Below are 12,245 nucleotides of genomic sequence, written 5' to 3'. Positions count from 1 at the left end.
TACTCTAATCTACCTCTCCTTTTTCCCAACGTATCAGCGATATGAGAAAAAAATGGTATTATTTTTTAGATAAACAAATAAATAAATAAGAGTGCTATCAGTAAACCAGAAATTTTGAGGAATCCAAACACAGTGGATTACAAAAGTTATGTCATTTATTTCTTTTCTGAAGCTATAACATAATATGAAAAATGTGCTCTGAATTTTTGTCCAATAACTATGGAAATTGCACATAAAAGCATTTCTAATACGACTACATAAATTTTACTAATTATGGAACAAAGTAGAATAACTATACACATAGAGGAGATGTAAACTCCATAATGATATTAATAAATAAATAAATTGAAAGTTTGATGAGGAACAGGATATTTGCATGGATTCAAAGATCCTCACCATCTAATGTTTATTAATTACAAAAGGAGGGGAAATAAGAGTAATTGTACAGTGGAGAAACCTGCAGACACAATCTTAGTAAGTGATCATGGTGATTATATCACCTTGCAGGAGGCAAATGAAAATCATGGGCCACCCGATAGGGTGTAATGAGAATAGCATTATTTGTGATATTCCTGCCAATGATGCAAGAACTGAATCTAAGTGTAAGGATACATCAAAACAAACCTAGTTTGAAAGTGTCTATGAGATAACTGGCCTGAATCTTCCAAAGCATCAAGGTCATGAAAGTAAAAGAAAAGCTGAGGAACTGTTCCTGACTGAAGGAGACTAAACAGACATACCACTAAATATAAATCTCTGAACTAAATCTTTTTAGTAAAAGAAATTATTGAAATAACCAGCAAAACTTGAATGAGGTCTGAAAATTAGGTGGTTAGTAATGTATCCGTGTTAATACTCTGATTTTAATAATTGTATTGTGGTTATGTAAGCAAATATCCTGATTTATAGGAAATGCAAATCAAGTATTCAAGGGGTTGGGAATGTACCAGCAACTTAAATAGTTCAAGAGGAAAAAAGTTCTTGGGGCGCCTGGGTGGCTTGGTCGTTAAGCGTCTGCCTTCGGCTCTGGTCATGATCCCAGGGTACTGGGATGGAGCTCCACATCGGGCTCCCTGCTCTGCGGAAAGCCTGCTTCTCCCTCTCCCATTGCCTCTGCTTGTGTTCCCTCTCTCCCTGTCTCTCTCTCTGTGTCAAATAAATAATAAATAAATAAATAAAGGAATAAAGTTCTTTACAACTTTTCTGTAAATTTGACAGCATTTCACATTTTTAAAATGCATTTTTTAAAACTCTCTTTTCTAATTATAAAGCTTAAGATATGTGTAGTGTAAAATTTTCCAATTCTACTTAAAAGCAAAATTCCCCTTATCCTAGCACTGCTAATACTTGGATGAACGCCCTTCCAGGGGCCTCTCTGTACACAAAAGGATATACTGCAAGTCAAACTTTAAATATAATTATATATTTGCTGTCCTAATGACCTGATTTTTTCACTCAACATTATCTTGTACATATCACTGATACACACACACGCATACACATTTACATTCTAAAACAAAGCTATTGTCACTACCTCAAGTAGTCCCACAGCTATGGAAAGTGCCACTCCAGAGGAACGCAAAGGTCTCTTTCCCTGTGGTACAGGCCAAGGGTCTCGCTGCAGTTCTCCCAGAAGATCTGTGAGATTCATGTCTATTTTCTGTACTGGCTGTAAGAATCTGCAACACAATATTAAATAAAAAGTCATTTATAAATGTTTGTGGGTGGGGCGCCTGGGTGGCTCAGTTGTTAAGCGTCTGCCTTTGGTTCAGGTCATGATCCCAGCATCCTGGGATTGAGCCCCGCATCAGGCTCCCTGCTTGGCGGGAAGCCTGCTTCTCCCTCTCCCACTCCCCCTGCTTGTGTTCCCTCTCTCGCTGTCTCTGTCAGATAAATAAATAAAATCTTTAAAAAAAAAAAAGATGTTTGTGGGTAAGAGCTTAAGAAACAAATTGTCTACTAATAGAGGAAAGTATGGGGCGCCTGGGTGGCGCAGTTGGTTAAGCATCTACCTGCAGCTCAGATCATGATCCTGGGATCCTGAGATGGATTCCCACATTGGGCTGAGCTGGGAGCCTACTTCTCCTGCTCCCTCTGCTCCTCCCTGCTGTTTACCTACTCATTCTTTCTCTCATAAATAAGTAAAATCTTTAAAAAAAAAGAAAGAAAGAAAGAAAGAGAGAAAAAGTAACTTGAATACATAGCAGACCAATGGTTCTCTAACTTTTGTGTACATCAGAATTGGTGGGAGGGCTTATTTTAACAGATTGCTGGCTGCAGAGCTTTGTTTCAGTAGGTCTGGGGTAGGGCCCAAAAATTTGCATTTCAGACAAGTTCCTAGGTGATGCTATCTACTGGTCCAGAACCACAGTCTGAGTACAACTGCTATAAGGGAAACATTCACACCAAGTATTACTTCAGGATTGCATCTTTTATTTACCAGTCTAGTAAGTTTTAAGGCTACTGAAATAATTATGAGACTCAATTTTAGTTAATACTACCTCTGATTAGTAAGTTTAGGGGGGAAAAAAACTACCTCTAAGGCTAAGAAGGCAAAATGAAAAAGTTCTGAGACCCTATTTTTGCTTGGCTGCCTTCAACCACAAAAGTTTTTATGAACTTAAAAATAGAAGATCAGGAATATATCAAAACTTAAGTCACTCCTTAACATTGCAATGATGAGAAAGCAACCATTTTGGTGACATGATTCTGCCTCCACTCTTTAGAAGGTATACTAATGCAATGTATTTATATTCCCAAAACTATTTAACAACATAGTATTACTGAATGTCTATTTTCAAGTTAAGGGGGGGGATGCTTAAAAGAGCTGCACAAATTGTAAAATTCTCTTTGCCATATTTAATTATTACCTGTTGGAAGGAGGTGGCTGCTGTACCTGAGGACCACGTGTTGCTTGAGTAACGGGTACTTTAGAGAGTCCGAGCATTTCCTGTAAAGAGATGATTTCTGTGAGATCCATTCAATTACTCCTACAAAGATGTATCAACCTCTTACCATGTGCAAGGTGCTATGCTAGGTATTAGGAACATAAAAATAAAGAACATAAAGTCTCTTTCCTCAGAAAGCAAAAGGTCCAGTTGGGGAGTTGGTCAGGTAAACTATAACAATACAATGAAATAATCACCATAAGAGAGCAAAGTACAAGATGCTGTAGAAACAAAGAGGGGTACTAGCTCAGAAATACTTCATTTCTAATTAATAGTCAAAAAGTTACTGTGTAACTTGAATGTCTGTATTTCTTAACTTATATTCATCTACCCCTTTGAGCAACTATATTTCAAGTATCTGCTATGTGCCACGCATCTAATGGTAAAAAAAAAATACACAGTCCCTGACCTTATGAAATTAAAATCTGGTGAAACAAACAGCAGATAATAAAAATCATTAGCTAAAAAAAGTATAAAATTGCAATTGTAATAAATGTTATAAAGGAGAGGTACATGGAATCATATAAAAGGGGTTATAAGGGGCGCCTGGGTGGCTCAGTCATTAAGAGTCTGCCTTCAGCTTGGGTCGTGATCCCAGGGTCCTGGGATCGAGCCCCACATCAGGCTCCCTGCTCGGCAGGGAGCCTGCTTCTCCCTCTCCCACTTCCCCTGCTTGTGTTCCCTCTCTTGCTGTGTCTCTGTCAAATAAATTAAATCTTAATAAATAAATAAATAAAGGGGTTATAAGGTTCATATACCTTGTATGTTTATATTTCTTAATTTTTGACTTATTGCCTAACCAAACTGCCAGTTTTGTTTTGAATTTTACATGTGTACAAAATTCCTCTCTAGACACATAAAAGTATTTTACTATTCTTTTTTTTTCTTTAAAGATTTTATTTATTTATTTGACAGAGAGAGAGACAGCGAGAGAGGGAACACAAACAGGGGGAGTGGGAGAGGGAGAAGCACGCTTCCTGCGGAGCAGGGAGCCCCATGCTGGGCTCGATCCCAGGACCCCGGGACCACAACCCGAGCGGAAGGCAGACGCTCAACGACTGAGCCACCCAGGCACCCTTTAAAGTTTTCTTGATTTTAGAAATGCTTCATCATGAAGTGATAGAGTAAAAGTAGGTAACAGAAAATCAGAAAGTCTAAATATCTGGAAAGAAAAAAATACTGAACTAATCCTACAGTATTTCCTATACTCCTAGCAGGAAAAACAACTTTTTACTAAGAACTTACTATGTGTTAGATTCTGTGCTAAACTCTTTATATATACTCTTTCTTCATACAACACAATGAAGTAAATTTCTTAGTCCCTGCTTTATAAATGAAAACTGACACTCAGAAAGGCTACATAACTTGCCAAAGGTTACACAACTAGTTAAGTGGCAAAGCAAGATATTAATGCAGGTTTTGCCACAAAGCCCTGTAACAGTTTACACTATTCTGAGTATTCTCACATTATTTCACTTAGTACTAATAATAGGCTTGTAAAATAGGGATTTATCCCTTTCCACAGAGGATAAGAAAACAAGCAAAGAGATCAACCCAAGATTGCACAACTGGAAGAGTTTAATACTATTTGGGGAGCAAAGACCAAGCTCTTTTCGATGAAATGGATAGAGAAGGAAAATAAAAACATTTTAATGAAGAAGAAAATTTAGTCTGTAGGCATGTACTGCCTGCTACAAAAACGGAGGTATTTTATGTGTTACATATGTATTATATAAGTAAAATGTACTCTACAATCACAGGTAACATTAAACAACTTTAAATAAATTTACACTTTAAAAATAACAGCAAACACTTACAGGCACAAACCATTTAATTTTCATGACCACACTATAAGGTAGATACTATTATTACCTCTCTTCTACAAATGAAAAAAATTAAGGCACAGAAAGACTAAAACTTGCCCACTTTCTCTCCTGTCTCATAGAAACAAATGATCCTCCTCTCTATTCCCTACCATGTCTTCTGAAGCCTCACCTCACTCTTGTTTTCACTCACCCTCTTTAGTCTCTCTTTCCCTGTGTATAAACACATTCAAGTGTCCCTCCTAAAGTAAACCTGTTAACTCAGTTCTCTCTCAAATTCCCACACTATTGCCTTCCTTATCTTCAACAAACCTCTTGAAAGAACACAGACTCTAATTTTCTTCACTTCCTCAAATCTTATTCATGATCTTATTCACTGTTTATTATCCTCCCCATCCAAAGCTGCAAATTCCTCCACTATTTTCTATCTCAATTAACTGTAGCACCACTATCCTGTCTGCCAAGCTTCAAATTAGAATCATTTAAAACCATTCTCAAAATCTTCTTTTTCATTCTGGGCTACCTGGATGCTCCAAAGTCTGACTTCATGTCTGTGTACTTTATACGAGGCTTACCTATCATCTTCTAGGCTAACTATTCTTAACTGAGGGTTGTAGCAGAATCACTTAAAAAGTTTTTCAAAATACTTACATGAACAGTCTTGCCCTCTCAACAACCTATACAATACAAGCACATGTTCACTTACTCTCTCAGGGTCTAGCAAAACCTCTAAGCAAAAAAAAATATATTGAAAATATACCCAGATGATCCTAGTAAGCTACACATGACTCCCTGTCTTGGAAGAAAAGCTTCAATTTGCCCCCAAAATAAAAATGTTCTCCTAGGGTATGAAAAACTATATACTCTTGGTTCATACATTAATAACTCTCAAGCTTTAAAATACTCCCCTTGCCAAACATAATAAAAGTGCTTACATCCTAAATGAGATATCAAGAAACAAAAGTTAATATTCATTCTATGGTTGCTTTCCCTCAGTCTTCAGCATGACTTCCATAAGCCTTTTAAATCTCTAGCAAAACACCTTCAGTTTCACCATTAAAAGTTAGGGGTCTTCAATCTGTGTAGTAACAATTTAAGGCAAATGAAAGAAAACTGATATCAACACTAAATTGAAAGCCTTTGTTAGAATGTAATTAATCATTCATCATAAAAATATTTTCTACAAACTTATATCAGAATGCATTTATAGACATTTACGGAGTGGTGCCCACAGATAAGATTCAAACTACCATTCTTGTTGTTTACCTGCAGTTGTTTGGCAGACAGATCTTTTGTTCCTCTGAACACGTAGCTTTTTGAAATGCCCTCACATCCAAGTTCATGAACCTGTACCATTCTCCCAAAAGTAATAAGTCCAACCAAAGCTGTAGGTGGTAAAAGACTTAGTGACATCTGCATAGATTCTTTCAGAGCTTGTAAATCTTCATCTTCCATGCAAGTATCAACCACATAGAGGAATATCAAAGGCATCTGAGGACCACGCTTTTAAAAAATGTTGCAATAAGAAAATAATGTTAATGCATTAATACTCAGCACAATATACAAGAACAATTAGTAGAAGACTAATTAAATAATTTACAGTACAGTCATACAATGAAATCTTAAGTCATTTCAGAAATGAAACAAGTTACATATGAACAGAGAGATATGTAAGACATACCAAGAGAAAAATTAAATTTAAAAACATTTATAGTTTCAAAAGCTTTTGATTTGTTTAATTGCGTGAGGCTTCATTTTCTATAACAAGTATTTATTTCTCTTACAAAAACAGTAGCTATAAAGCTTAAAAACAAAATAAGGTAATTTTGGGGGCGCCTGGGTGGCTCAGTCGTTAAGTGTCTGCCTTTGGCTCAGGTCGTGATCCCAGGGTCCTGGGATCGAGCCCCACATCAGGCTCCCTGCTCCGCGGAGAAGCCTGCTTCTCCCTCTCCTACTCTCCCTGCTTGTGTTCCCTCTCTCGCTGTCTCTCTCTGTCAAATAAATAAATAAAATCTTTAAAAAAAAAAAGGTAATTTTTATAAAATAATTATCTAAACCTGAATCAGACTACAAAAGAACTGGAAACTAGGTAGGCTGGACAAATTACTTACTGGCTCATGTGAACCATATTCTGCTTTCTCTACAACATTCATAAAGAATATTATCACTTTAATACTTAAATATGTAAACAACTATGTAAAGTCATTCAGAAAGGGAAGAAAAATGACTTTCTTAACAAGGACCAATGCAAGAGTAACTTTATTAATTAGACTTGGGGAAATATCATCAGGTTCTAGCATCATATTAACAGACAAGTACTTCTGAATTAACCTCCCAGCTACATAACAACATTGACACTGTACTGTTTATTGATCTACTCAGCATAGCAAATCATCACATCACCCAATATCCTGCCACCCATTAAATAACTACAATAGAGAAATTACCTTGTTCAAACCGACTAGGACAGTTCTTACCTCTTAAATGCTCCATCAATTCAATGTGAGAATCAAGAATGATGCCCTTTAAGTCATCTCAACTTAACAATTATTTTGGTATAAAGGAAATTACTAGATATTTAAAACTTTGTTAAGGATTTACTCTTATGTTCTTACCAGAACTACATATTCAATGCTAGAAAACTGAGGTAAAAGCTCAGCAGGTTGATTCAGTTCAGATATACCAGCATAAGTAGGTGGAAACTGTGGAGGAAAAAAACAAAAAATTTTAACAAATTTTTTACCAGAAAGAGTAATGAAATTCTAAACTGCAAATAATTTTCTGCATTTAGTTATTAAAAAGTATTTTTCATATGAAAAATTTCATCTTTTTTAAATATGCATTTTTCTACATATTTAGACCAGTACCAAAGCATTAACATCTGCATTGGGGGTTTTCTTACCTGATTCCTTTGATAACAAAAATTGCAAGCCCAGAGTTTTGCTCGATAATCCACCTGACTGTTTTAAGAAAAGATAAAAAAGAGCTCATGTTTCAGTTCAATTGTACAATGAACCTAATTTTAATAAAATTAATTTCTTTCTGAAACATGAACACATTCAAATTAAGTTAAAGTGATCTTTAAAGGTAATTACTTTTAGATGTTGCCAATATCTAATTCATACTTTTAGCATATACAAGTTCACCTAAATGAACATAACTTTTAATATATAGGAAATATAAATAAAATTAAGATAATCCTTTTTTCTTCAAATGATTTAGTAACTTCTATACTCAGATCTAGAAAACATTTATTTAATTCAAAAATATATTTACTGAATGCTTAATTTGTACCAGCTATTACTCCAGGTACTGGTGATACAGCAGTAAACAAGAGATCAAAGGTCCCTGTTATCATGGAGCTTATAATCTAGAACAGAAAGACATATAATAGAAAAGGAGATGCATAAACACAGAAGATACTTTCAGATAGTGATAATAAGAGATTAAAGATAACAAAGCAGGGTGTGGGAATGTGTTTGGGAGGGCTACTTTAAAAGAAAGCCTTCTTAAATAAACAACTGAAATGTGATCTAAATGAAAAGGAACCAGTCAATCCAGGCAGAGCAATCCAGGCAGAATATATAGCTATTGCACAAGTTTCAAGGTAGGAATAAATCTGGATGCTCAAGGATCAGAAAGAGGGTAAGGTATAATGTAGATAACAATAAGGAAAATGGGTAATATAAGATGAAGGCAGAAATATACAAACGCTAGGTGATATAGGTTTTTTTAAGTCTTGACAAGCAGTTTGGATTTTTCATTGCAAGTATAGTAAGGACACTACTGAAGGATTTTAATAATCTGATATGCATTTGTAACACTCTAGCTTCTGGATAAATAATAAACTGCTGAGAGACAAGAATGGAAACAGGGTGGCCATTTAGGAGGATAATTAAATTGTCCAGAAAAAAAAAAAAGGTGTATCTTGAAGTAGAGTGTACTAGGAGAATCAGTAGTACAGAATATAAGAGACAGAATCAGTAATGTTCTGGAGGCAGAATCAGAGTTGCTAGTGGACTGGGTGGGGAGAGAGGGTAGAAAGAGGAATAAAAGATGATTCTTGATATTCTGGTTTATGCATTAAGAAATTAACATTTTCAGGGCGCCTGGGTGGCTCAGTCATTAAGCGTCTGCCTTTGGCTCAGGTCATGATCTCAGGGTCCTGGGATCGAGCCCCATATCGGGCTCCCTGCTCCGCGGGAAGCCTGCTTCTCCCTCTCCCACTCCCCCTGCTTGTGTTCCTTCTCTTGCTGTCTTTCTCTCTGTCAAATAAATAAATAAAATCTTAAAAAAAAAAAAAAAAGAAATTAACATTTTCAAATACCATACCACTCAATTATGACTTTTCTAATGACAAGATGGGTCTAATGACACACAGCCAGCACCAGTATCTAGAGATACTAGTGAGAGGATCTAACAGTTCATATAGTGACAATTTTATCTTTGGTCTCTTATCAACTCATTACAACTAGAATATCCTTCAATTTTACAGCTCTTTGGATTTGAGTATCCTAATTTGAAAAATTATAACAAAAACAAAGACATTCTATATAAATGAGCAAGAAAGAAACTATAATTTTAAATAGTATTGCCATATAAGTTTTTTTCAATGTATTTTAATTACCATAAAGGATTCAGAACTGCACGGCAAGTGGTCCTACTACACAGAACAGGTTCATACTGAATAGGTGGTAAATCAGGTCTCTCCTTCAGTGGTGTAAATAGGGCTGCTACTGGAACAACCATTCTTGTAGCTTCCAGTCGACTTGATGGCCAAACATTCCAACTAAATCGGACTCCATCTCGTTCTTCATTTTGTTGGATGAATTCCAAATACGTTGTCATAGTAGAGCCTGACGGTTATTTCTGTGACAAATTAAAGATGTTTAAAAATCTTTTTTTTCTTTACAGATTTTATTCTTTTATTTGACAGAGAGAGAGCTCAAGCAGGGAGAGTGGCAGAGGGAGAGGGAGAAGCAGGCTCCCTGCTGACATGGGGCTCGATCCCAGGACCCTGGGATGATGACCTGAGCCGAACGCAGACACTTGACGGACTGAGCCACCCAGCACCCCTAAAAATCCTCTTAAGGAAAACTAAGTATGTTTTTTCCCCACTTACAGCAATATTAATCCATGAGAAATCATAGCCAAATAAAAGTATTTATCTCAGAAAAAAAAATTCGTAAGCAACAATAACCTTACTTATAACAAAATAACGAATGACTCTACAGAACCCAGTGCTCATTAGGCCCAGTAAGAGGGGGTTTTTTTGTTTTGTTTTGTTTTTAAGATTTTATTTATTTATTTGACAGAGAGAGAATGTGCACAAGCAGGGGGAGTGGCAGGCAGAGGGAGAAGGAGAAGCAGGCTCCCCGCTTAGCAGGGAACCCAATGCTGGGGGCGGGGGGCTCCATCCCAGGACTCCGGAATCATGACCTGAGCCAAAGACAGACGCTTAACCGACTAAGCCACCCAAGCGCCCCCCAGTAAGAGGTATTTTATCCTTTTTATTCATTCTTAAAATAAAAAAACTACAGCAAAAGAAATAGTAAAATAGGTATCCTATTTATTTAAGGGTGTATAGGAAAGAAAGTCAAAGATGGGGAAAAATTTAGATCCTACATTTTCTATATCAGCCCTCTAAGTTACATTATTCTAATGAACAGATTATCAAAAACATTAAATTCTAAAGCTCATATGGTTTTCTAACCAGAAGATGACAAGTTTCCACAAAATCTGCTAGAAGAGAATGCTTAAAAGCGCTTAACAAAAACATTTTTCTAAAACTGGGTACTTCTATTTTAGACAATTTTTTTTATTGTGCAAATACAGGACCATTTGTCCACAATAAATAAAATGCTTGCTAAGTGGTGTTCTGTATGATTTATATGCCATTTGACTTCTTTTGCAGAAACTTAATTCAGAATATTTTTAACATTCCAATATTCCAACTTAGGAGAGCATTTTAAACTCTAATTTGAGACATACAATTTCAATATAATCACTTAAATTTATTAGCAGGGGGAGGAGGATGCTGCTCTCATTAGGGCCCAGTATCAAGAGACATCTCCCATCTTGTTACTCTCTTACTGCCTATCTAGAAAGCCAGCTTTCCTACCTCGGCAACAGTTCTATCTCACATTCTGAAACTGCAACAGTGATTAGTGAAGGAAGGAAACTGTAAAATTTAAAGTTCTGAGAAATAGAGAGTTTAAAGTGCTATGTGGCTGGCCAAAAGATTTGTAGGAGGGATGAAAGATATCAACAACTGAAGAATTATGAAGGTAGGGTGCCAAAAGAGCCAACAGGGATGCTGAAGTTGCTAAGAATGACTACAGGATGAGGAACTGATTCTAAAATGTAACTGAGGGAAGAAAAGGTATTTGAAAAAAGCATACTGAATATAATAATTTTAATTTTAGAAACATTTTCAAATAGATCTTGTTAATAAAAATTACAGAAAGCGAAGCTTAACAAATCTAGGTATTTCTCTTCCTTAACAGCTAAGAATTTTTTTTTCTTTAAAAGAAAGAAGAATGTTATATATTAAATACATCTCAGTTAAAAAAATAAAAGAAAAATTAAACACTGTTATTTCCTATCAGAATCTCAGAGACAACTAGAGAATTGTGTGCTAATCAAAAGCGAACACAGATTTTTCAAAGGTTGATAAGGGATAAAGAGGAATCCTAAGATAACTAAACTTGTTTAGAAAAGATGATCTTCATGGTAAATACAGAAGCCAGATTCGAGAAGGATAGTATGAGTTTTCAAGAAAAAGTGGGTGTTGAAAAATAACAATAAAACAAAGGTCTGGAATAGTCAGAGGACAGTTAGATGCCAACCTCAGTTTTAAAGGAGAAACAGCTTCCTCTGGGAGAGAAATCCAGGTTTAGCAACAGCTTCCATGCTACAGATGTGAATATAAACTCCAGGACTGGGGCGACTGGGTGGCTCAGTCGTTAGGCGTCTGCCTTCGGCTCTGGTCATGATCCCAGGGTCCCGAATCGAGCCCCGCAACAAGCCCAGCATTGAGCCCTGCATCAGGATCCCTGCTCAGCGGGAAGCCTGCTTCTCCCTCTCCCCCTGCGTGTGTTCCCTCTCTAGCTGTCTCTCTCTCTCTCTCTGCCAAAAAATGGATAAAATCTTTAAATAAATAAATAAACAAACATACAAACTCCAGCACTATGCAATCCCTCCTATTATTTCTACAGAACAAAAAGCAAATGAAGTTTTCCATTTTTGCATGTATAATCGAATCTATGTAACCTAAAATGTATTATCAAAAAAATTTTGGGGGGCGCCTGGGTGGCTCAGTTGGTTAAGCGACTGCCTTCGGCTCAGTCATGATCCTGGAGTCCCTGGATCGAGTCCCACAGCGGGCTCCCTGCTTGGCAGGGAGTCTGCTTCTCCCTCTGACCCTCCCCCCTCTCATGTGCTCTCTCTCATTCTCTCTCTCTCAAATAAATAA

General features: G+C 36.5%; 1 protein-coding gene across 4 annotated transcripts in view; it reads right to left on the bottom strand.

Annotated features, from left to right (window-relative positions):
- Positions 1-12,245, bottom strand: part of SEC23A (Sec23 homolog A, COPII coat complex component) — a 71,189-nt gene that overhangs the window by 43,586 nt on the left and 15,358 nt on the right. For all 4 annotated transcript variants that reach the window (XM_034992902.1, XM_034992901.1, XM_034992900.1 and 1 more), the window contains exons 2-7: positions 9,399-9,640; positions 7,674-7,731; positions 7,387-7,473; positions 6,038-6,274; positions 2,871-2,950; positions 1,535-1,679 (exon numbers count right to left, since the gene is read on the bottom strand). In XM_034992902.1, the coding sequence (XP_034848793.1) occupies positions 1,535-1,679; positions 2,871-2,950; positions 6,038-6,274; positions 7,387-7,473; positions 7,674-7,731; positions 9,399-9,619 (828 nt within the window). In that variant the 5' untranslated portion in view covers positions 9,620-9,640. The remainder of the gene's footprint in view (positions 1-1,534; positions 1,680-2,870; positions 2,951-6,037; positions 6,275-7,386; positions 7,474-7,673; positions 7,732-9,398; positions 9,641-12,245) is intronic.

The sequence above is a fragment of the Mirounga leonina genome, unplaced genomic scaffold (genome assembly GCF_011800145.1).
Source record: "Mirounga leonina isolate KUSES-001 unplaced genomic scaffold, KU_Mleo_1.0 Mir_82, whole genome shotgun sequence".
In the NCBI taxonomy this organism is placed as follows: Eukaryota; Metazoa; Chordata; class Mammalia; order Carnivora; family Phocidae; genus Mirounga; species Mirounga leonina.
The sequence above is the reverse complement of the archived record's forward strand: the minus strand, read 5'-3'. Positions and strand labels throughout refer to the sequence as shown.